The sequence below is a fragment of the Numenius arquata genome, chromosome 1 (assembly GCF_964106895.1).
Source record: "Numenius arquata chromosome 1, bNumArq3.hap1.1, whole genome shotgun sequence".
NCBI lineage: Eukaryota > Metazoa > Chordata > Aves > Charadriiformes > Scolopacidae > Numenius > Numenius arquata.
In genome coordinates this window covers 50,352,341-50,379,649 of record NC_133576.1, presented here as the reverse complement: position 1 = coordinate 50,379,649, position 27,309 = coordinate 50,352,341, and the positions used below count along the sequence as shown (strand labels likewise).

The 27,309-nt window shown below is 35.0% G+C and overlaps 1 protein-coding gene across 2 annotated transcripts in view; it reads right to left on the bottom strand.

Annotated features, from left to right (window-relative positions):
* DMD (dystrophin) overlaps nucleotides 1-27,309 on the bottom strand; it is a 1,192,402-nt gene that overhangs the window by 629,059 nt on the left and 536,034 nt on the right. For both annotated transcript variants that reach the window (XM_074159135.1, XM_074159144.1), the window contains exons 42-43: nucleotides 22,267-22,461; nucleotides 6,940-7,112 (exon numbers count right to left, since the gene is read on the bottom strand). In XM_074159135.1, coding sequence (XP_074015236.1) covers nucleotides 6,940-7,112; nucleotides 22,267-22,461 — 368 coding nt within the window. The remainder of the gene's footprint in view (nucleotides 1-6,939; nucleotides 7,113-22,266; nucleotides 22,462-27,309) is intronic.

Sequence of the window (27,309 nt, the reverse complement as noted above, 5' to 3'; positions counted from 1 at the left end):
TAATCCCTCTTTTACTGGAAAAGCAACTGGACACTTCAGATAATTACCGATCACATGAAATATATTAAAATGAAAATCTAATCTAAAAGGAAATTATGTATTCCAGGAAGCAACAAAGAATATCACATCAGAAAGAACTACTTGCAACGGATCAATGGTATAGACTCCCCCCAGTAAACAGAAAATAGGAATTTTACTTACTTTTACAGAAAATCTCTGGAATGCTCTGCTTCAATTTAAGAACAGAATTTCTTTTCTGTGTTAAATAAAACAATATTTGTGGTTCCCCAGTTAAATAAATACAAGTCTAAATTAATCTCAAGGGTGTAGATTACAAAATTTTCTGGAATGGAGGCTACTCTAGCAATGTGTAGTGTATCTAGTCCTATAAGAATGAGCCAATGCAAACAGTTTTTTTCAGGTTGATTCCCAGACTGGATTTTGCCCAAATCACTTCAAACACTGACTTGCCCTTCAAGAAAAGGAGATTTGAAAGCTGACCAACTAATTCTACTGAATTAGTGAAGGTGACCAGGACAGAAGACTGAACATTCTAAATCTCAAAACTATTACTGCCGAGGTCCATGACTACCACAAAACTTGCTGCTTTCTACTCCAAATATAATGTGTGTCTTCTTTGTCTCTTTGGCATACACAAATATACATAAAACATTTAATAAAAGGAAAAAAATGGATTCAAACTGCCTTAGAGGAAGAAAGAGAAAATCATATTACGTGATAGCTACAAGGTGAACACAGCTGAGAAATGACAATGTTAAAACTGTAAAACAGAAAATTGTAATTTCTAGGCTCCCTCTACTGTCAAAAAATGCTCTCCCGGGAGGTACTTAAAGGTAGGTGTACACTGCATCATGGCAACTACAGAGCAGCAATCCTTAAAAAGCATTAAAAGCATTAAGGGAATTCTGCAAAGGAGCTCACAAATCCATTGCATTGGACCCAATGTCTGTTCCTGCAACATCATCCTTCATTCAGTGCACAATTGACCCAGAAAAATATTCTCCCAGCTAAAAAATTCTTGCACAGCACAACACAATATTCAACGCCAACAGTGAAAGCATACCTTAATTGTTAACACTTACAGAAAGTAAGAGAAGTCATCACAAATAATGTTTCAGACCTGAGGATATACTGCAAATCTCTTAGGCTATGCCTACACAGATGGATGTAGCTAAGCATGAATGAGCTCTGCCAGTGTTTTGAGATGGTTGGATATAAATCAGGACTATCTGTGAAATTACATAGCTGCCCTAACATAGGATTCTCCCTAAAGCAGGTATACCCTGCATTTCTGCTGGGTTTCATAGCTTATGACACTGACCACTATGTCATATTATTTTTCATATCTGACATGAAGGTCCAAGACAGTTCATATACAGACAGCTCAGAGCCTATTTGCTTCTGCTCATATTTGTCTTCATACAAATTCGCATTCCCATAATTCTACAGCCCACATATTCATGACTAAGTCGTAACATTTCCCAGACATTTCAGTGAAATGCTTTTAGTTTGTACAGCAGAAAATGTCTCTACAATAATTTTTGTATAAATGTAATGCATTTTTGTCACTGAGCATTTTACAGTAAAGTTATGCTAAGTTATGCTAATTGTCAGGCTTGAGGCTTGGTGATTTTAAAACATTCAAGCTTCTTTTTCAGCTGAAACACTTTCATAGCACAAACACGTGTTATTTCAGATGATATAATCAGATCTACTTATTAAAAGAAATTCTGAATTAGTTTTTTTCACCTCATTTTACTATACAGACACCTTCAATTCCTGTATCAAGAATTGTATGGGTTAAGCTCTAAGACCAGCTGTGACAGTGATTTAATAAACATGACTCTCTTCCCAAAAGCTACAGTATTATTTCTCATACTGCCTCAAATTTTCTATTTAAGTTTTATCAAATAATTTTAAATTTCACTTGTAGCTATTCCATTTAGAATATGTTCTAATACACATTCCTCTATGAAAAGAGCCATTTTAATGGCCACATATAAGGCAAAAATATTTTCCATCTTATGCTGTAAATCAAATCTTTCTAGTTATAAACTAGGGAACTAAAATGTTCCCATACATTTTGAGTTTCTTTAGATTATAAATATTGACAGAAAGCCTTATATAAATTGCCCATAACAAAAAACATTTATACATTATATTATACCTGGTTTTTATAAATTATTCTATATCTGTTTGCAAGAAATTAAGGAACCAATGAAATCTAACAATATGTTAACAGCGTGATGTTACAGGGGTAAATGAAGTAGCAAATCTGTTGCAAGAATTATATAATAAGACAACTGCCACAGGGAGCATTTCTATACAGTAAGTACAGTATAGAAATAAATTAACTACTCATGTTGGGTGTAAGTATTATAAGCTGTCTCCATTCTGGCTTTTTCAAAATCTAGACGAACAACTTGAGAAAGACAGAAAAAAAAAAAAAAAAGCGCCTACCCTTCCTGTAACTAAGGCATGGTAGCTATTTTGAGATTAACATTAGAAAGGAAATAATTTCCTTCTCTCCTTGAGGATGAACTAATCTGTTCCGGTTTTCACTCTCATCTTGAATCCTTAGCAAAGGGTAAGTCTAATAACAAGACTTACAACGTCAACAGAAATATGTGAGCAGATACTCTTAGATGAGGGAGCAGCCACTATTACTGGCTTTTCTCAAAATAGGTAGACAAGTCATCAAGGCTTACTGTTGGCTGGTTCTGCAGCTACACAGGATCTACACAAGCTACTTAAACTTGAAAAAATAATGTCTTTCATTTCTTTTTCCTAATATCTTGATCCATGCATCAGATTAGTTCTCAACTCGACAGAATATATCAGTAAGGAATTACATCATCTGCTACAATGTAGTGTAAGAAATACTACCACAAAATAGGTATTTCTCCACCAATGAATAGATTATGTATAACAAATGTGTTTCATTAGGCCTTATCAAGCTAATAAACAGTTAATTTAAGGCTACTCAGAAATAGTTGGCACTTGTACTGCTGCCCCAAAATGAAAAGCATTCTTAGTATAACCCTATTAACTAGTTCTTTATGGTTTGTTCTTGTTCCTATAAAAATCGTTAGTTATGTGGGACCTTTATAAAGTCATCAATCTTGTTTTGGCACCATTACTATGGATTTGGGATCTTTTCTGATATAAGACTGGCAAATCACTTTTTCCTCTTTTCAGAATTAGCAAGAAACACTTTCTGAAGATAGCTGGTATCAACTTTCACACATTCTCTCACAACGTTTAATCTTTAGTAGATTCCAGATTAATTAGAAGAGCATTAATCGAGTATATAATGTATGCCCCGGAAGATAGTTAAAGACATGAAAAAGACAAAAATTAGTTATCTGAAATTAATATGGGGGATCCATTAGAATTCTAACTCACGATCAAGAAAGTTTAAAAAATGTTCAAGGTCTACAATATCTGTAAAATTTAAGTATTTTTCTTTCAAATTAGACTCCTCTGAGTATTTTCCTATGTTTTCTGCCTTGTGCTTTTTTTTTTTTTTTCCACATTTTCTGTTAATGATTTGCAATTGCTATAGAAATATTTAAAATTAATGTATTGATAGTCTAATCTGGACAAGTTTGTTGTACTTGATTGATTCAATGGCTTCTGGCACTGTTAGAAAGGAATGTTTTTAGGGAGTACGTGTTGTTCACAGAAACTGAGGCATAAATATCCTGAGAAGACAATATCCTGACAAGAGAAAGAAGGACTTCCACAAGTGGTAAGTTGATAAGACAAATAGTTATATAAGACAATAATTAAAAAATATATTTTCCATTATCTATTTAATAATTTATTTTTCTTTTCCAAATATTACAAGTGTTCTCATTGAAGATATATAGGAACCTGGTGTTAGTGTCACTTCCTAAATAGTCATGATTAATATAAAAAAACTCAGTATCTAAGGCTGCTGCAAAGAAGGGAGACTATATGTTAAACTCTGGTACAAGGACAGGGAAAACTATAGCACCTGAATGTTTATTCTTACTGGCACTGTAACATAAATCTACCTTACAAAATTATCTTAATGTGACTGTTGGAATAGATAACAAAGAAATTTACTATCATGAGAGCAAAGGTTGAAGTTATAAGTGAAATCATAAATTACTCTTTAGCTCACAAAAGACAAATCATGCCACTGCTGCTGTTTCCTGGAGTTTGCTGTGCACTGAGGAAACTAAAACCAAAGAAACAAATTTCCCTTGGTATAAGATGATGTGACCTGTTGGAAACACAACCAATTACCATGTTCTAAAATTAATTTGTATAGTAAAGAAACTCACTCCTATTAAGAACCATGCTATTCCTAGGCTTTACTGAAAAATTAGTCAGCTGAAGGCTAGTGTTTCAATGAGTTTGTGAAAAGAGTAAAAATTTGCACTCATCCTAGGTTTCTAATTCAACTGAAAGAGTTGGATCACAGCATTTTTGCTTATACTTTTTTCAGTGAAATATTGCCTGTTACCTTACAGTAAGTACAGTATGAACACTTATTCAAATACAGGAAACATGCTAAAGTGACAATGTGAAACAACAAGGTTTTCAAATACTGTAGAAGAACTGGACTCATAAAGCTATTTGAGTATTTATCATCACAATGAATTTCTGTCAAACTGGCATGTGCTCTGCTGTAAAACAAACTGAAAATATATTTTGATTTCTAATTAAAAGGAATTCACTATAAAGTTACTTACAAAGTATCTAGATATGAATCAGGACTTCCAGGAAAAAAAAATAATAGAACTTTTGTTCTATTTCAAACAAAATAATTCAACATGAATTTTTCTATTTATTTCTGTAAGATTTAGAGTAAGCTTTCTGCTAGTAACTACAGGGGTAAGGAAAGTTGTTTTGTTCTTCTGTCTACCATGGTGATAGCTGACTTTGCATTCACTTAAGTAATAATTTCCATGTTATTACAACCCTTTCACTTCCAAAAACCAATATTCAGAAATGAACGTAATATAGTATATTTGTTTCTGTAACCCTTCAAACATGGAATACTCACATTCACTTAGATACACTCCCTTGAAAGCGAGACAGAGCTCCAATAATAATTCCATAACTGTCCTAAAACATCATCATCATAGCATATTTCTTAAAGACAGCTTCATCCATGTCTCAAGGGCAGACTTACAAGGATACTTTCACCTCTTACAGACACAAACTGCTAGAAGCAAAATGCTAAAGGCCATATTGTCTTCTTTCATCTCCTCCCTAGCATTTGTGTGCAGTCCAAATGCACCTCACAAAACTGTAGAAGCGATAGAGATCATCTCAGAGTTCAAATGAAAACACTGAAACAGTGACATGGTAAGACTGACACCACAAACAAAAGATTTAAAAGAAAGATGCGCGATTCCAGGCAGTGGTCAAGCTTATCATCACCTTGAGTTGCTGTTCATCAACCTAAAAGAGGATGACCCCCCCAGGCAAACATCAGCTGGCGCATAATCATATTTTACACTTCTCTAGTGCCTTTATCTGATGACCTCAAAATACCTCACAAACATTAATTCATTTCACCTCAGAATACTTTCTGCTGCCAGCTAAATATCACTATAGTCTAAATAAGGGATAGTTGAAAGGCAGTGCTGGTGGACCAAACTTTCAACTGACAGTAAATTGCTCTCCTTGCTCTGCACTAGTGGTAGAAAATGCATATGGGGAGATTCTAAAGGTTTCTCAGAGCTTGGTCTACTATACAAATAAGAGTTTGGGCAAAGCAGACTCTGGGAAAAGCACAACACCAAATATCCCCAGTTTTTATTATCTGTGTGAGCAGCTTGGCTCCAGTATCTGCTTCTAACTTAGCCTTCATTTTGGTACATGGCATCATGAGAAACAGAAGAATCTTTCTTACCACACCAGGGCCAGGTTTACTATTTTTAAAGAAAGTACTGCACTTGGGAGAATCTGGAAACTTTACCAGATTATAAATCTGTTTCTTTTTCTTACACTTTAAATGTTGAGACAAAACAGAGATGACATGAAGATTACTGAATTATATTTTTTATTATAATTCTCCCTGATTATTATTGCTTTTAAAATTTTCTCTCTCTCTCCAGCAACATAAAATCAAAGCTAGTGACTGGCTGACAGTGGAAATAATACATCTGTAAATATTTGCAAAGTTACAGCTGTTGACCAATATTTATAAACAAAGAAAGCACAAAAGTTACCAAGGCTTGGATTGTAGGACAAACCTATTGATAAAATAGGTTTGGCTACATTTTGCATCATAATACAATTCCCAGATTACAAACACCACAAATAATATACAAGGAAAAAAAAAATAATAAGTATTATACAATTTTGTAGGATATCACAGCTTTATTTATTATAATTTTAATGCCTTTCTATACTTCTCTTGATTATCCTGCCTTGCTCTATAATGTCTAATATACAGACTTACAAATATGACACTGGATTTAGAGCTGCTAACAATTCTAGATGTGCTTCTTAGACATAAAGTGAGAACTGTTCTTCAAGCTAGTAAATCCTCTGCAATTGAAAGGGATTTTACTCTGATGCAGTTGTCACAGAGTCAGATTTTTAAATCAATAGTACAGGTAAAGAGTAAATGCCTAATACCATCTCACGGTAAAGGTGTGTCATTTATAGTGACATAGGAATATGTATGCAATATCATGCCAGGTTTTGGTCTAATGCAAGTGATAGTTGGTCAAAATATTTTAAATTTTACAAAAATGCTCATAAATTAAATTACATTTTCCTATAAACATTTTGCACTTAGTTACAAGAAAGTACCTTCTGTGATTTTAAAAGGTATTTCCACCAAAAAAAAAAGACTAGGAAGCAATTACCAACAGTAAGCTAAATACTGATGGATGCCATCAGAAATAACAATTTTTAAAAGTTACTTACGCCTGTCGGTCCCTGTACATCTTGTTCACTTTCTCCCATTGGAAATTAAGCTGAGTCAGCTTGTCTTGTATATTTGCCGCTTCCCTTGGTGTAGCACTTTGCAAAGCCGGTATCTTCTTGCTATGAATAATGTCTATATGACCCAGCAGTCTCCCCAGGCTATCTTTAATGCTCTGTAATATCAAGATTTTAGAAAAGAAAAACAAAATATTTTTTATAAATAGATAAAAAATGTTCATAAGCAAAAGAAAGAGGAGGAAAATTATAATTAAACAGAATAGAATAGAATGGAAAAGAAAAAAAAGAAAAGAAACAAAAAGAGAAGAGAAAAGAAAAGAAAAGAAAAGAAAAGAAAAGAAAAGAAAAGAAAAGAAAAGAAAGGAAAAGAAAGGAAAAGAAAGGAAAAGAAAGGAAAAGAAAAGAAAAGAAAAGAAAAGAAAAGAGAAGAGAAGAGAAGAAAAGAGAAGAGAAGAGAGAAAAGAAATTTCATTTGGAAGGGACATACAATGATAGTCTAGTCCAATTGCCTGACCAGTTCACGGCTGACTAAATTAAAGCAGGTTATCAATGGCATTGTACAAATGTCTATTAAACACTGACAGGCTTGGGGCATTGGCTGCCTCTCTAGGATGCCCATTCCAGTGTTTGAACACCCTCTCACTAAAGAAATGCTTCCTAATGTCCAGTCTAAACCTTCCCTGGTGCAGCTTTGAGCCACTCCGCTGCATCCTCACTGGATACCAGGTAGAAAAGATCAGCACCTCCCTCCCCACTTCCCCTCCTCAGGAAGTTGTAGGGAGCAATGGTGTTCCCCCCTCAGCCTCCTTTTCTCCAAACAAGACAAACCCAAAGTCCTCAGCCACTCCCCATAGGACATTCCTTCCAGCCCTTTCACCACCTTTGTTGTCCTCCTCTGGACACGTTCAAGGACCTTCACATCCTTCTTAAACTGTATGGCCTAGATCTGCACACAGTGCTCAAGGTGAGGCTGCACCAATGCTAAATACAGTGGGATAATCTTTTGACCGTCTGGTTATGCTGGGTTTGATGCACCCCAGGATGCGGTTTGCCCTCTTGGTTGCCAGGGTCCACTGCAGACTCCTGTTGAGCCTTCCTTTCAACCAGCATCCCCAGATCAGCTGCTCTCCAGCCACTCTTCTCCCAGTTTATACTTGTGCTTGGCATTACTCCATCCCAGGTGCAGAATTCAGAATTTCGACTTGTCAAATTTCATTCAACTAATCATAGCACAATGCTCCAATCTCTCCCTCTGCAAGGCCTCTTGTCCCTCAAGAGAGTCAACGATAGCTTTGACAATAATAACATTTTTACAACTGGGTAATAATGACTGAATGTCCATCCTTTCTTTGAAGACTTAATAAACTATTTCTGAGAATGATGACGGCTGGAGGGGAAGAAAAGTGGTATTGCGTTCAGTTACTCATTAATTCCTCTACACCAAGGTTACATCTGTTTCAACCCCCTTTCTTCTTAAGAAAGCAGAAAAAAGTCCCATTTAAGTATTCTTTCATTATTTTGTTGTTTATGCTTCTCTTTTATACTTGTTTCAGCAGATATTAAACAAATATCAAAGTAACAGCATGAAAAAAAGTAGTTTATCAGGTATCACTGGTTTTGCCTTTTGCTGGATATTCACAACCCAACATTTACCATTCTTCAAGTAGTCAGTTCATGGTTGTTTCAGAGAAAGACAAAACATTTCACAGTCACACCTACCTAATTGCACAATGCATGTGTTGGAAGATCAAAAGGAAGAAAAACTGAATTTACTCTGGACTTTTAACATCTTTAAAATGTGTGAAACCATTTAAAACTCCATACATTGTCAATGACCATTAATTGACCATCATCAATCCATTCAGTTCCATGACTGTATTATACAGGTTTTCTTTGTGCTCTATAAAGCAATACATAAATACGCCGTTTATTTCTATTCTGTGAACTAGGTAGTGTTCAACCTCTCTACTGAATCTTTTAGAATTCTGAATGACTGAATTTGTTAGAAAACTCAATGCTGAAGAAAGATATTGTCATAACCTGTGTGCTGACTAAAGGATAAAAGCAGTGAATATAACAAAAAGTAATTAGTAGAGACTTCCTCCTTGTGAATCAAGACTGATGTAATGAAATCCTCAAGCACAGCACTTCCTGTCACACTTCAGTCTACTATCCAAACAGGCATAAGTTGCTGCTTCTGTGATTTCTGTGTTCTTTACCAAAAAGACAACATAAATATTTTTTTGAATCAACCATGAGTTACATAAGCTTACCTTTCAGCTCCACATTATGTGTATCAAAACCAGAGAAATAAATGCAGGTTTTGAAGAAAAAAAGATGCTTGTTATGCAACTAATTTATACAGCTGTCATTTCTTTGCAGTCTCGGTAACATACATCATATGTAGCATTACCAGAGAGGAAACACAAGCAAAACACGTTTCTGCAATGCATTGAATCATTAATTCTTTACATTTTCATTTCTTGGAGGTGGCCTCTTCCAGCATCAGTGCGACAAGGCACAAGTTACTTGTGCTGTCCTAGGGATTTTATTTTTCTCTCTCTGTGTTTGGAAGGAAAATGCTCTCTCTTCAAGACTATTCAAGACATCAATGTAAAGCAAGAACATTTCACAATTGCTGATTTCCTTCAGCCAAACAAAAATCCCTTCCTAAGTGAAATGAAGTCCATTCTTTTGAAAAGCTGTGGCCACGGTTCCGTACAATGGTGAAGTTAGCACTTTACCTCTTGCGGCCTGAATAAAATGCAGCCAGGCAGGAAAGAATTAAAATGTTTTGGATTGCTGACTGCATCAATTTTTTTTTTAGTCTAAAGTTAGACTTTCTTTTCTTAAAGTTAAGATTTTCTCCTTTTCTCTAATGAAAGATTAACAACTATGAGATTTTGTGCATTTGAAACTATAATTTGGATGATGCATAGCTCTCAAAACTTTGTACCAAACTAGACAAAGGATCTGATATACCACTGAGCCATTAAAAGCCTCAGATAATTCTTAAGATAGGTTTATTCATATAGCGGTGTATAAATAAATGTCTCCCTACTCCATTCAGTGTCATAATATTTAGCCATTTCTTACCATTCATGCTGTTTAATGAATTCTTAATACAGGCATGCACACGTCTCACTGAAACTGCTGCACAGACAAAGGAATACTTGCCGGATAAAAATCTACAGCCATATTGAGCTTTCACCATAGAATCATAGAATTATAGAATAGTTTGGGTTGGAAGGGACCTTCAGAGGTCATCTAGTCCAGCCTCCCCTGCAATGAGCATGGACATCTTCAACTAGATCGGGCTGCTCAGAGCCCCATCCAACCAGACCTTGAATGTTTCCAGGGATGGGTTGGAAAAGACCTTCAAAGATCATCTAGTCCAACCCCCTGCCACGGGCAGAGACATCTTTCACTAGATCAGACTGCTCAAAGTCCCATCCAGCCTGACCTTGAAGACTTCCAGTGATGGGGCATCCGGGACTTCTGTGGGCAACATTTCTCCAAACTCCCTAAATTTCCAATACCACTACCTATAACACTTCTACCATGTTTCTGTCCCTTATTTCTTCTTAAATACATAAGCATCAGAATGAATATTGAGAACTTGTAGCTGAGAACTTACCAGACCAACTGAGAAAAGACTCTTAGTCTTGTTTAACACAAAAACATTCTCTAGTTGCTGCTGTAACAATTTTATTTCAGAGGTATGGGAGAATGCTGATTTGACAGAGTTACGAGAAGTACAAATTGCTAGTTTGTCTGTGAGAAGCTCTTTTACATTACCAGCACTTTTGAAAGGAGCCACGGATCAAAGGATCTTGTGTTATTTTCCAGTAAGCAGAAAAATAATGAGTGATAGAAAGCCAAACAAAAAAAGAAAATTTAAATTGCCCTCTAACCCTCTGTCAGTCTGGTTAAACCCTGTAGCTAGACTGTGAAGGTTCTATTTCACCATGCATAAAAAAATCAGAATTGCCTTTCTTTCATTTGTGAAGTGCAGGCATCAAGTTTGAAGTAATACAGGAGAGATTTTGGAGGCTATAATGTACCAGAAATAGATGAAGAGGACTATTAGCATGACTGGAGTCTTCCTTGATCTTTTGCCATTCTTGTCATGGCAAATGAGTTTATCCAGAGTCCCTCAGCCATCCTCTCCTATGGATTCTGATAGACACAGGAAGTTAGCACTGAACATCTGTGTTTTATTTCCCGTGCATGGTTAGGAATAAGAATGCTGTAGTTATTTAGGTGCGATAGAATTCCAGCCTACACGCATGCTATGCAGTAGAGTTATTAAAGAAAATAAAAGCTGTACTAAATGTTGACAAGCACAATATTCCATCACATTGTTTTGCCTTCCCTGCATCTCCACTAAAAATTATGTCTCAGATATATAGCATGTGTTTGGTAATACAAATGAAAAGTAGAATTGTCTTTTATTAGTTTCAGACAGAAACAGAAACACAGCTAGCCAATTCAATTTGGGGAAAAAAAAAAAAAAAACACCAAAAAAAATGAAAAAGGTAAAACATGTTTTCATCTATTTTAACTACAACTAGATAATACCAGGTAACTTCGCTTGTTCAGTGTCCTTCTGCTCACCTAATTTGAAGAAAGAGCATCTCATTTATATGCCAGCACATTACAAAAAGTATGAGATAGAGGTCCAATCCTGCAAACTGTTGCTTATTGGAATAATATCAACTATAAAAGCTGAGGCCCAGGGAACATTCTTGTGATAGCATCTTTTATAGATGGAAAAAACCAACGTTCCTTTTTGTAACAGTTTGTTGCTGTTCTTTGCAATATTTCAAAAGTAACAAAATTTTAAGTAATACATTTTAAAAAGACATTTATGATGTTATATAATAAAAAGGAAACTACTTAAAGAGCCTAGTAAACATAAATTACAAAAATTTAAATGTAGTTTAAAGAGTAGTTTTACTTATGAAAAATTACTAAGATTTTACTTTTAATCTTTAAGGTTTAGAAGTGTTACTGAATAGAAGATCGCGGGTATATTCCTTTCTAATAGGTCTTTATCAGAAATAATGACACCTGAACTTTGTATCCTGAGTATAATACTCTCTTAATAAAAAACTAAAACTCACAGCTCCATTCACTTTGTTAAATTTTGAGGGGTTTGTGCTCAATTCTTCAATGGAATTCACTTTTAAAATATTCTACACATTTTAATTAGTATATGTATTAATTATTTTAATTTTAAATATTCTACAATTCTTGAGCTAAGTCAATCATAAAATGAATAGTGCTATGCTTAGAATTTAGCAAGTAGAGTGAAAGCAAACAAGATTTAAGCCAGATGCGCAAAGTCAATCAAACTGTAAAGAAGAGACAGTGGCTCGAGTCATATGCTACTTTACATTTCTATTTATTGTTCCAACACATGATCTTCAGGAAAATTTTCCAACTCTAAATCTGTTAACTTACATGCCTTTTGCACAAAGTAAACAAGGTAAGAAACAGAAATGGACTTTCAATTTGCATAACTATTATTCAGTAAAATTTATTGCAGGATTTTGTAAGAAAAAATTATATTTTAAACCTGAAAATTATAATGACATGGTCAGAAAGGCCAGAAAATGTTGACTTTAACCTTAATATGCTAAAGAAGATATGGAAACAACTTCAGCGTACTACTCAAGAGAAGTAGGAAATAAGCCATCAATTTTTAAATACCATGACAAGACATAAATCACCAATAAATCAAAAGTTAAATGTTAATAGGGACAGCAGATTTTTCCACATTATTGCTATTACCAAAGCAATGAAATTCTAGAAAATGTCAATTTTTTTTTTAATTGTATTCTGTCATATGTTCTGATATAGTATGTTCTGAATATGACATAATATTCAGACAGTAATATATTTGTGATTTACTATTAAGTAACTAGAAATATTATTTCTCTGTCATAGTATCTAGAAATACTATTCCTCTGGCATAGGAATTTAAGTCATGGACCAAGAAATCTATTTCATGTTATACACTTTATTGTTTATGTATGTTATCCAGCTAAGTAAAAAATTATGTTCTCAATATATGTGTCAAATTTCATGCCCCTGGGAAATGACAGTTTAAAAAGTGTATCTCTTGATGATTTTTGCTTAACCTTGGAAAACAATGGGGTTTTTTTTCATTATCCATGGTTACTAGAAGGGAATAAACATGATTCTTGAAATCTATACAAATGAAACAAAAGAAATGTAAGACAGACTTCCAGCAAAGGAAATTTCAGCCCTGTTGATTCAAATATACCATAGTTTTAAACATTTGGGTTTTCATACATGGAATATCACACAGATTCAGTAACAATTCAGCATGAAAAATAGATACCAAGTAATCCAAAATCTATTTCCTTACATAATCAATGAGTCACTCTTAATTTAAACAAATACCCATTTATGTCAGTGTTACTAAAAAAAAAATTTGATGAATGACTTTTTTTGTCATGATACCAATTATTCTTACCTCTCCAAAAATCTCATCAATCTCTTCTCATGTAGGTCTTGTTTACATGGCTTTGACCTTTATTTTGCCCTTCTCTGAATATTTTCTGATTATTTTATATACTTTCAAAATATTTAGTATTCTTTTAAAATTTAACATAATATACACAGCAGAGCTGTACTACTTACTAAGAAAGTGTTCTGTCCTGAATATCATATTTTAACTCTTACTCCAGAACAACAGCTGTTTTCTGGATCAAAATGAATGCTGAGGATATATTTTGAAGGTATAATTCAGTCCACAATTAATTGAATTATCCAAGTGTCAAATGTAATTGAACTTACTGCTTTCACTATGCCTTATATTTTACCTGTCTGCCACCATTTTCTTATCATTGCTCTGCTCCAACATTTTGCATTGCCGAAGTTTTTTTGGTTGTTCATTCCTTTTTCCTGGTTTTAATCACACTATATTGTCCAATTTGTTCCAATTTATTGTACGCTCTGCCCAAACATTTAATAACTAAATCAAACAATATTGGTTTTCATGCAAGTTTGAAGTGTTACCCTACTAGTAACCTTCTTCAATGTATAACATTTGGTATACAATAAAGTTGCTGCAGAGATGTAGGTAGCTACTAGGCAGAACCTTTTAGTCTTAGAAAGCTATTATAAATTGGACAGACTTGGACAATGTGAACTAAATTGAAGTTCTTCCAAATCCGTGAGTAGGGAGGCCTTCCCTGTCTCTTCCCTTTCTTTAAGTTCTGTATTCTAATATGTCTCTTCTGTGTATGTTGATTTGACTTCTAACTCTGCAAGTCCTCATTTTTCTTGGTAAAGAAACTTCTAAAATATTCATGTAAACTATATTTACCAATTCCTCTTTATTCAGCATTTATGAATCCTTCTGATTCTAGTAATGGATTTTTTTTTTTTTTTTAAAACACATCATCCAGGCTATCTCATGTCTAGATAACATGTTCTACGATTCTGTTGTAATGAATTTGATTTAAAATCAGTATTTTAGAACCATGAGTATAACAAAGTGTATTGGTATATTATTAGCAGTACTAATATGAAATGACAGGGAGATAATGGTAATTATCCTAATAATTTTTGCCTTCAAATTACGTGCAAAATATTTCAAAAGCAACAAGCACTTAAGACAAAATCTGAATGGCTCTTTAAATGACAAAATCTGGTTGTCATTTTATAACCAATTAAAATTATTACACTGTATTTACTGTTTTGTAAAATATAAGAATCAAAACCTTATGAAAATGTGACAGCAATGATCTGAAATAATTGCATAAAAAAACCCCACACAAGACAAAAGAGAAAAAATACTCTGGATTCCTAGAGTGCTAGGGCTGCACATACTATAATATATTATTCTTTGCCAAAAAAAAAAGAAAGAAAAAAAAAAGAAAAAGGAACATTCCATAAAGCCCTTTATGACTAGTAATTTGAATCCACAGGTCCTGAGAAATGTGACTTACATTTAGCAGGCTAAAGGAAATACTTGTCAATAAAAAGAGAATGGCAGACGTCTTGTCTCTGGGATGATTCACAATAAGGAACACGTTCCCTCCTTTGTCAGCAATCTATTATCTAGCACAAAAGTTGGCTGGGTCTGTGTCATTACTCATTAGTCATTACTCAACAAACGTCTCACACTCAGCATTCCTTACTCAAGTCTACCTAAATCTTGGTTTTCTATGCTCAGGATAACACGGATAATTAAGGTATTAAGTGTTATTAATCTAAAAATAAGAAATACCAGGGCATAAAAACATAAAATGCCTCCAAATCTTCCAAGATTATATCCCTTGAACATAAAGGAGGCAGCATCTTCACAAAACCTGATCCATGACTAAAATTTTGCATATTTAAAGAACAGGAGAAAAAATAACTGAAATGTTACAAGCTTTCAGGACACGCTTAAGCACTCAAATTAAGTAGCCCTCTTTTCAGTAGGTCTGAATGTCAGCTCATCTCATCTGCCCAAGAAGGCGTTTACTGTGTTCGACATGTTTAAGTAATCAAATGAAGAGTAATATATGCGCCTATACATATTGAAATTGTATTCTTTTTAACCAAGTCGATCAATTTTCTAAATATTAAAAATAGATGAAATGCATCTATGCACTTCAAAATTGATAAGTGGCATATCCCCAAATGTTTAAAATTAGTGGTCTATGAATGGGCATATAATTTCTGATTTATAAGTCAGATTTTTGCTTTTGTTTAGAGCACAGCTGCTACAGACAAAGAAAGATAATATAGCTGACCTTCTATCAATGAAATCCACAACTGGATGGCATAAATGCCCAAGAAGAAAACCAAACAGATCATGTATATATGTGTATGCACAAACCCATGTATCTCACACACATACCTCATCTATCTTTCATGTTGAAGAGAATAGCTTCAAGCAGTTAGTTATGAACAATGCCTTGGGAGATTTTGTAACATGGTTAACAGAAGTGCACAAAGCTTTAATTTTTAAGAAAAAAGGATAACAGAAAATCATTAGCAGCTGAAGTGACAGTAGCCTTTGGGGGATGATATATCGCATTGCTCTAGAAAGGAGAAATTTGGGCGCTAGAAACTTGGATAGCAGTTCATTTTCACTACCTGGAATTTGTCTTTATCTGCAGAGAAAGACAACTTTCTGTAAAAATTCAGTTCCTTGGCTATTTGTGTACAAATCAGCCACCAAGCACTGCGTTACTGACATCTATTTGGAAAGTGCATTTGATTACACTCAGTTCTAAGGTATGGTCAATTGCGTTTTACTGAGCTGCAGCAGAAAACCACTGAATATCACGTTAGGTGATGTTTCTTCACAAGAATCACTTAATACAGACCAAATATGTATTTCAATATACCAAATTAAAAATATACTTTTGGCAATCCAAACATTTTTAGAATTGTGTTTTATAATTATATGTATAGCATACATAGAACTGCTTAAATATTTCATGCTTTCTGCACTAACATGAAAACCAGCAACAGTACAGTTGTTAGTAATCATGAATGGCTGGAAAAATTCCACAAACTACTTATAATTTAAAAATCTATATAGAACTATGACTTACAACATCTGGTAGGGGAATTATTGGCTTAATAAACCATTTTGAAAGTGCATTCCGGCTGCCGGAATCATGGATGTGTAATTTGTACAGAAAATTTCCTGTATCCTGAAATAAGACACAGGAGAAAACTGTGCAAAAAAGTGCTCTACCTCTCAGTAGATGATAAATTACCAAAACAAAGGGAAAAAAAGAAGAGAAAAAAAAAATCAGAGCATGAAAATATCTATATTTAAAACCAACACCAGTAAACAACCCATTTTTTAACAAACTAAATAAAAATCCCATTGGAAACACAAGAAGATGAACAAGAAAAAGAACTCTTACAGTGATATGCAAGAAGTTACATATACAAGAAAACTCTTTCTCAAAGAGCCAGATGATTTTTCCATATTAAAACTTGTATATCACTGAAAAATATTATATCTAAATGTATAATCCTATTCTATGATGCAATGTTCCTGCTAAAATTAAGAATATTAAAAAAAATAATAAGACATGCCTAATATGTATAGACCCTACTGCAGGTTTGCAGCATTAATTATATAAAGCCAGTAGCCTCAAAAAGTAAGTGTGAATTCACAGTTAATATAATTAAGTAATGAACAGGGACAACTATGCCATGACTTAACATGATTCTTGATATGAAATTCTACTAAACACTTTCTCACGTATGGCTATAAACACAAAATAGACTTATTAAATTCCAGGTAGACTGTTTCATTTTAGCACACTCATTTTTGCTATGTGTTAGCACAGAAATACGTGTTAGTTTTAATTCTCTGGTTAATACATGTATTTATTTCAGTGTATACATCTCCCACTAAATAATCTGGAGCTTGAACAAGACAAGTAGCTTGCATGAGATAACCACCACCCAGGAAAACTTTGGCTTAGTATGAGCAATATAACTTCATTTTCTAAAACCAGATTTAGTTGAATATATGCAAATTTGTACATTCATTTAACTTTCAGGAAGCATTTGGAACATCCATTGCAAGTAAGGATAATTAACTAAATTCTGAAGGCATTTTATCCCTACACTTGATCATGTAATGAAATCCATTGTAATTACAACCAATTTCTATATGGGCAACTCAAAGATTATGTACTCCATCAATATGAACATCATCAGTAGCAGACAGAAGTACCATAACATTTGTGCTTATGACAAAATTTGTCCTATTTTGAGAGTATATCATTAAGCCAAATTTATTAATCCTTCTATCTATGAACTGTGATTTCCCAAACAATGAACTGGAATTTCATCTGTGACAGAACTGTAATATTTAAAATGTTTGTTAAATACTGTGAATAAGTATAGTGATGAAGAAAAACTGAGGTACTGAGGTACTGTATGTCCTTCCTGGAAGGAAACGGGAGACCTGGCCACCCAGGATACAGATAAGGCTGAGCTACTGAACAACTTTTTTGCCTCAGTCTTCACCAGCAAGGGCTCTAACCACACTGCCCAAGTCATGGAAGGCAAAAACAAGGGCTCTGCGAATGAAGAACTGCCCACAGTAGGAGAAGATCAGGTTTGAGACCACCTAAGGAACCTGAAGGTGCATAAGTCCATGGGACCTGACGAAATCCACCCACGGGTCCTGAGGGAGCTGGCAGACGAAGTTGTTAAGCCGCTTTCCATCGTATTTGAGAAATCGTGGCAATCTGGCGAAGTTCCCACTGACTGGAAAAAGGGGAACATAACCCCAATATCCAAAAAAGGAAAAAAAGAAGGCCCAGGGAACTATAGGCCAGTCAGCCTCACCTCTGTGCCTGCCAAGATCATGGAGCAGATCCTCCTGGAATCTCTGCTAAGGCACATGGAAAATAAAGAGGTGATTGGAGACAGCTAGCATGGCTTCACCAAGGGCAAATCGTGCCTGATAAATTTGGTGGCCTTTTACAATACTGCCACAGGCTTGGTGGACAAGGTGGACAAGAGCAACAGACGTCATCTACCTGGACTTAGGCAAAGCGTTTGACACTGTCCCACACGACATCCTGGTCTCAAAATTGGAAAGTCATGGGTTCGATGGATGGACCACTCGGTGGATAAGGAACTGGATGAATGGCTGCACTCAAAGGGTTGTGGCCAATGGTTCAATGTCCAAATGGCGGCCAGTGATGAGTGGAGTTCCTCAGGGGTCGGTACTGGGACCCGCGCTGTTTAACATCTGTGTCAGAGACATGGACAGTGGGATAGAGTGCACTCTCAGCAAGTTTGCCAGTGGCACCAAGCTTGGTGGCATGGTCGACACACTGGAGGGAAGGGATGCCATCCAGAGGAACCCGGACAGGCTTGAGAGGTAGGCTCCTGCAAATCGCATGAAGTTCAACCAAGACAAGTGCAGGGTCCTGCACCTGGGACATGGCAATCCCAGGCACAAACACAGGGTGGGCGGAGAATGGCTGGAGAGCAGCCCCAAGGAGAAGGACTTGGGAGTGCACATGGATGAGAAGCTCAACATGAGCTGGCAGTGTGCACTGGCAGCCCAGAAAGCCAACCGCATCCTGGGCTGCATCAAGAGAAGTGTGGCCAGCAGGTTGTGGGAGGTGATTCTTCCCCTCTACTCTGCGCTCATGAGACCCCACCTGGAATACTGTGTCCAGCTTTGGAGTCCCCAACACAGGAAGGACATGGACCTGTTGGAACGGGTCCAGTGGAGGGCCACAAAGATGATCAGAGGGGTGGAGCACCTCCCCTATGAAGACAGGCTGAGAGAGCTGGGGTTGTTCAGCCTGGAGAAGAGAAGGCTCCGGGGAGACCTCATAGCAGCCTTCCAATATCTGAAGGGAGCCTACAGGAGAGCCGGAGAGGGACTCTTTGTCAGGAGATGTAGTGACAGGACAAGGGGTAATGGTTTTAAATTGGAAGAGGGGAGATTTAGACTAGATATTAGGAGGAAATTCTTTACTGTGAGGGTGGCGAGGCACTGGAACAGGCTGCCCAGGGAAGTTGTGGATGCCCCATCCCTGGAAGTGTTTAAGGCCAGGCTGGATGGGGCTTTGAGCAACCTGCTCTAGTGGAGGTGTCCCTGCCCATGGCAGGGGGGTTGGAACTTGATGATCTTTAAGGTCCCTTCCAACTCTAACCATTCTATGATTCTATCCTAACGCTTAAAAGAGCTGGTAATAAGATAATTGCAATTGCTGACTTTATGAGATAAAGGGACAAGACTTGGTTTCTCTATCTGATTTTTCCACTCTCTAACGCTTAAAATGAAGAGAACAAATTCATATGAGCTGGTTTCAGCAGATTTACTAAATGGGCCCATAAAACCATTATAATTTACTAAAAGTTAGAAGTTATCAGATTTTTGCTGTAAAAACTCATATTTTGCTATTTTACACCCCTTTGATATAAAAAGACAGTGCTAGAATTATCTATGACAATTAATAAAAGCAATTTTTATTTGTATTTTATATTTATCCTATTGGATAATGAGCAATCAGGTTTAAGTCTTAGTATACATATTGACTTTGGAGAAAAACATTCAAAGTAGTTACCGTGAAAGATTCTTGTAAATAAACTTATTTTTCCTGTTAAGGATCAATTAAAATGGATTCTTTCTGAATGGGAGTGAAAAAAAAAAAATCACAAACGGCTTTAAAACAGATCTATTCATGACAGTTCTGTAATTTGATTCATGCAAATCTGTCAGGGATAAAAATGAACCACAATTTAATTTCAAACCTTTCCCAACCAGCTGCTGAACAATTTATGCACTACTTTTCTATTTTTACTGCAGGATAATGACAATGATGAATGCTTTTCCTTAGAAATAAATATTCATTAAGCAGTCTCAGATCAAAACTATACCCTTCCTAAAGCCCACGAATGTGCAAGGCCCATTTGCCTCTTCCAAGACATTTATTTAGGAGGAAGATGGAACTGTGCCCACAAATGCATCTCATAACAATTTAATAGTTCAGTTAAATTAAACCTATGCCAATACTTACTTGTAACCTCAGTATCAATATTATTAAAGTTGGTGTCAACTCTGATAATACCAAATATATGTGGGTGAACAACAGATTAGTTACAGATATAAATCAGATAAGCCCAAAGGTAAAGCACTAAGAAGAACTAAAAGGAAGCCAACTGCCAGTAAAATGTTTGATGTAGGTCACTGTTTTTCCATCCAATCTAGTAATGAACATAAGTTCATAGAGAACGACCAAGTGGTAGCTCATTAGCCATGATTTACACGGTCTATGACTTTTTTTGAGCAGAAGAATCCTTCTATTAAAAGAGATTGTTTAAAATGAAGAATGACAATAACATTGGCAGGTTGTGTGCTTCAATACTCAGAACCACTTTAATCTACCGGTACTAAATCAGAAGTGGTAAAAGGAAGGGTCTATTGTTATTTCACACGGTCCAATTATCAGTTATATGCTTCCTTTGGTCCAATACTTCACTGTTATGCTTCACTACACGTACTATGTTGCCTTGCTAAGAAAACTCCTCAATTTTCAAAAGCTGATAAGAATATCTATACGTGTGTGTGTTTGTGTACATATACAGATGCCTGAAATGTGTAGGATCTATGCATGTATAAGAATCATAAACAGATGTGATTTTATAGAAACTAATACCAGCACATGCATGTGGTTTTGTTACATGTCCTCTGTTGTGGAAAAAGATAAATGGGCTCCTACAGAGGACAATTCAGAGCACCTAGCCAGAGCCCCTGCCCTGATTCTCCTTCTAAGCTTCTTTCTCATAGCTCAAAGTAGGCAAATTCCAGCCTCTTTAGTCTAACGTTTCCTCATGTTAAAACATTTCCTTCCCCAAAATAATCACAGAAAAATAGAAAGGTGGTCTTCTCTTCATGGTGGATGACAATTTGAAATTGCCATAATTATATACAGCACTTGAGCAGGATTTTTTACAAGGCTCTCCTCACACAAACATTATTATGCAAAGGCTGATAGCTCATTCATCTATTTAGGCTTACAACTTTAATCTTATTCTCTTTTTGTGTCAATTCTGTGTTGGAAAAATTCCACCAATTTCAAAGGATTTCACTGTTACAAGCCATGAAGAAATCAGTCAGTAGTATTTAAAGTCATATCAACAATACTGAATCAGCTTTTTCTAAACTACATTACCTACTGGACAATATTTTTTGTATTTTTATATTTTATATTTGTTTAATATTTTATATTTTGTATTTGTTTAACTAATTAAATTGTAATAATTGCACAGAGTACAGCCCTAATCAGAATTCAAGCTTTTTTGGTCTAGCATGGAATGGAACAGCTAAATTTTACTTGGTTTTATTGCTATTTTAATAAAACATATTTTTGAATTAAACACCAAAATAAAGCTGCCAAGATTGGGTGTGGATAGGGTTACTTACTAACTACTTCAAATTACAAATACACAAATAGAACCTTAATCACAAATTTACAACTTTAAATACTTAACTGCCCCTCTCCATTCTTTCTTTCTCATTCAAGGACGTACTTTGCAGATACCCTAATACTCCTGTCTTCCAAATACAGGTGAAACAGATAAAAATAAATGAAACCTTCAGTGTTCTTATATTTTGCACCAATGTGCCTTCATATATAGATATCCATATGCGCACACATCACAAAGAGGGGCTGAACACTTAGAAAACAGATGTCTCCGAGAATAAGCACAGGCTGCCAATATACAGAAGCCTAAAAATAACAGAAACCAGTCATTCTAAGAAAACGTTTTCTATCTTACCTTGAGACACTCTTCTTGTTTGAAAAGATCCTCACAATCCTTAGCCTGCAGGACAGGAGAATTAAGGCGCTCTTCTACTTCAGACAAAGCTTGCAGAAGGTGAAGGATCTCGGCCAGATATGTAGAAGGCACATGAGTGGTTTCCACAGTCATAGTTTCAGTCATCACAAAAGTTGTATCTTCATGAACTGTTTGCTAGTATAGATATACAACAGAATGCTTCCTTTAGTTTCTTAACACTACACAAACTTATAACTTAATGCAATTTCCAGTTCACAACCTAGAAACAATTAAAAATAATTTCTAAAGACAAATGCAGGAAATATTTGACGTTTCTGACATAGATCACTCCCACTCCACTAATCTGTTTGAAATGACAGGTACTAAAATGAATCCATGCAAATGTGTATAAACTTTTCTTCTCCTGCTCACCTATCAAACAAATGAAGATAGGAAATGCAAGAGTACTCCGAGATTACAGTGTTACTGAGATTTTAGTGCTAGCCCTTTCATTTAAAGTCATCACACCTTTTTAAGAATCTGTCCTTCCTTATAGGAATTCCATGCATAACAGGCCTAAAATACTAAATCATTTCAAGGTGGCAAGTAAAATAATAACTTGTGTAATAGACACAACTTCTTAAATAACATGCAACACAAAACAACTAGGTCAACTCAGCACTTTCAACACTATACTAAAACCCTTCTCTTTAAACTAGAAAGTACAATTTGAAATTTTGTGATTTGAAAGGTGTTTAATGCATCCATATTTCTAAAAGAAATCCCAGCAACATACCTCTTTGGGAAATTAAGATTATTTTAATCTGGACAAATACGAAATAGACACCCTATTCTGAAAGCAGATGCATACACCAAATGTAAAGAAATTCCAGAATGTTTTGGTTCCAAGGAAATAAATAGCTGATCTATGGCATTTGGAAAGATACTGACATATAAGGTGACAAAATAGTGAATGTTTATACAAATTCTCTACATTTCTGATTTGATGTGTTTATGGATCATAGATAAAAAGTAATACCAAAAATGTGATTTGGAGCCGGGAGAACGGCAATTGCTTCTATTAACTAAACTCCAAATACAACATCAGCTGTATCTCAATTAGAAAAGGTAAAATTTAAAAGATATAAATTATTTATGATTTTGTAAGCATAATATAGGTCTACTGTGAGACCAAGATCCATTGTGCTTGATGTCTGTCTTCTCAAAAATATAAACTTTATTTATTGAGGCCCTCAAAGAACTTTTACAAACGATGGTAAACGTTCTTTCAGAAATCATATTATTTAGATATGCCAGTCCTAACATAGGTAATCACCGATTTTGGAGCCACATATGTAAAGACAATGGGTCAACGGTCCTGAAGAGAACAGTATCACTAGTTAGCTACACAGTATGTAAAAGAAAACAAATATATACCCTGTCTTGCACATACTACCTCAGCAAGGTGTCTCATTTTAATGTATCTATTTGCCCTGTCCATCCTTTCATAAGATGTTTCTCTCCTCAGTTACTGGGCTGAGTCATCTGCTTCTTCAATTTTCTTTAGAGTCTTAAAATATGCATATACACACTGTGGAAAATGTACGCATATCACATAGAAAGCCCATAAAGTTATCTGTGGACTTGTATTATTCTGTTGCATTTCTTGTGCAAATTGCTTACACTTTTCTCACTAAGTGACTTTCTGAGTACATTTTCTAACACTGAAACCTCTCTAGTTACCACATTACTGCTATAATTTTTATTATTCAAAATAAATTGCTTAAAAAAAAATGTGTTTGCCCCCCATATGTTTCACGAATCACAGACTTTTCAAAAATAGCAGTTTACCCCAGTAAACCTGAAGAAAAAGCTGTCCCAGTTGATCAGAAAATAAGAGATTCTCAACAGGCCACCGATGCATGCAACAATATATTTTCATTCCTCAAGAGTACCCTTTGACACTTTTACATGTAGCAAAGAACTTTAGACCCATGAGGAACACTTTAACTATAATTGTATTTTTCTTTCTGACTGACAAGACTGAAAATTTATATTCACAGTATTGAAAACAGCATGCTATGTATGCAAGGTTATTCACTCAAAATGAGGTCACATGAATATGTAAAGTGACACACAACATATAGTTTCTATAGTTCTATTAATCTACTTTTTTCCAACCCAAATTTAGGGTAATAACTATGTACACATGTACACATACATGTACACACATACATGTAAAATAAAATCTGTGCCTTCTTGCTCTAAATAATTCCTGAAACCACAAAAAAAGTCAAGCAGAAATCTGATGTGTGAGCACCTCATGGATATCATGCTTAATTATTTATAGTAGAATCAAAATTGTGTATCTTTCCATCACTGATACAAAAAAACTCATACAAAAGTGCTCTTCAAGGCAAAATTAATTAAAAGCTGAAGACAGGGCTGAATCTTGTATGACATATATGGTTCAGTAATCCCTCAAAATATGTGTAATATTTAACTCCCATGAATGTTAATGTGATGTACGCAACCACATACTGATATTGCCCTTTATAGAAAACTTTACATTCATATTTCTTACAGCTGGATGATTACAACTATGATTATAGTTCTGCAGGAAACAAGCAAACCATTAATGTTTATATTGTTAGTTAAACTGTAATCTGTACTATAACCAGATAAATAAATAAATGGATTGATATTTGAAAGTAGAGGCCTACCAGAACCTGCCCTCATATTTCACAACATTATTTAATACCTTATTCTAAAAAAAAGAGCAGCAATCCAAATTAATTAGTTTCTGAATACTATTTAAATAAAAGAGTTTGAAATTTGATACAACTTTAGAGATCAAGGATTAAATTTCTTTGATTTAGTGTGTTTTTCGCTAGGTCACATGTCTTTCCTTCTATCTTTCCCTCAATGAGAGTAGCATAACAGGTCCCAAGGCAGAAGTTGGCATCTTGCACTAAGAAATGGAGGGTAGGCATATGTAAAACCAACAGTTTTAATCAGCAAAGAAAAATTTTTGGCTTGTCCCTATGTTTGCTGGAATTGCCTTTCTGTAAAAGGTACAATGGGCAGAGTCCTTCACTATATTCTGGACAAGCATCTTTACTAGAAATGCATAGCTGAAATGGAATCATATACTAACATTGTAATGAGAAAAAACTTTTTTTTAAAAAAGGTGATTGTAGCAGCTGGGAATCACTACTATTAAAAGTAATATTCATTCAGTAATGATATCTGTCATTGCTAATGCCAAAATGGTTCATCAGAAGCAAGGCAGGTTAATATTTTATAGGGATTAAAATTTTAGGTAATTGTTTAAGAATAGTTTTGAATAAGTTGAATCTGACAAAGTGGCAGAATGCATTAGATTGTTACTTGAAAAAAATTAAACCAAATAATATTTAAAAATAATACATAAATAAATTGTTAAGAATGATGAGGAAATGCTGGTGTAAATGGCCATTTCCTATATTGTTGTTTCTGCAAAATAAATTTTTATTGATATTAATTTATTTCGTATTTTTACTTGAATGTCAGTGATATACTGATGTGCAAATTATTTCTAGTCTCTGAAAAAACAACTTATTTGGTTAAGGCTTAATATTTCATGCATTGCTTTTCACCAAGCATTATCATCATTAGAATAGTAAATTTTATTTTCTTCCCCATCATCACATATTTTTTAACTAAGGGACAGGATCTTTCCATAAACATAACTCTACCTACATGTGAGAAACTGATTTTATTGATAGCTACCACATCCTACCAGGTGAAACAAAATGACAAGAAATACAGCCACGAACTGGCCCTTACAGAGAAGGTCAAGAAGCAAAAAACAAACAAAACCAACCAAACAAAAACCATGAACAAAGAACTATGGGAATTATGCAAATTTGGCCCACAAAATCAAATATTCCCACAAAGAACTATATGTGATGATTATTGCCTACATCTAGAACAGTAGTACCTGGTGGCATCAGAGCTAAATAGCCTTGGAGAATACTGTTCACTTCATTTAAGCACTGGAAAACTCAGTGTTAAAGCACATTTCACCCATCTCAGCATATTCATTTCCTTTCCTCTTTCTGCAGAGGGAACAATCCCAAAACCACTTTTGCTGTTCAACAGTTTACACACAGAAAGCCTCCGACCTTTTAGTGTTAGGCCCTGACAACTTTTCCATTTTTGATCCCTCCTCACTATAGGCCTCCAAACTCATAGTGACCTTAGTGTGCTCTGGTTTTGAGTTAATAACTTCACACAAACAGAAGATATGGGAGGAGTAAGGCAACAAAACACACCTATCAGCGCTACTGTGCCATGACACTGCTCCTAGCAGCATCCTAATGAGAAGTTCAGGAAAAACAAACACACACGTGCCTCCTCCTGAAGTGAACTAATGCTTGAGAAAGTATTCTTTACAAGCAGCTGTAAGATATATGAGAGTGTAAAAAGTCCAACATCTCTGAGGTATAAACATGGGTGTGCTACACATACAAAAAAAAAAAAAAAAAGAAGCAGATAGAAGATACCTTCTGAACAAAGGCAGTCATGCCTCAGAGTCCAATAAACTTTGGTACTGTTTATTGCCCTTAAAGCAAACTGTAAACTACACGATATTTGCTACCCCACAGCATATCAAATAAAAAATTAAAACCACAAAAGTATGATTGAATGCTGTCAGAGATCAATAAAACCACTTTCAAGTACATATTTATACATAAAGAAGCTTGTATTCACCCCTTCCTATGCCAACTGTGAGTGATGATGTCAGCAGACATTCAGAAAAATAAATTCTGTGTCTTCAGTATTGCTAGCACGTCTTACCTGTAAGTATGTATATATGTAGAAAGTAGACCAAAATTATATCAATAACATGGAATTTTCATTATGAGATTGGATGGCCTTAGACAATCACAAAAAAGTTATCTATCAGTACAGAAAGAAGCATCCCTTTAAAGTACAGAGAGACCTAAATCCTCACTACAAGATTAAAAATTCATAAAATGCTTGCATAATTCCACGAAG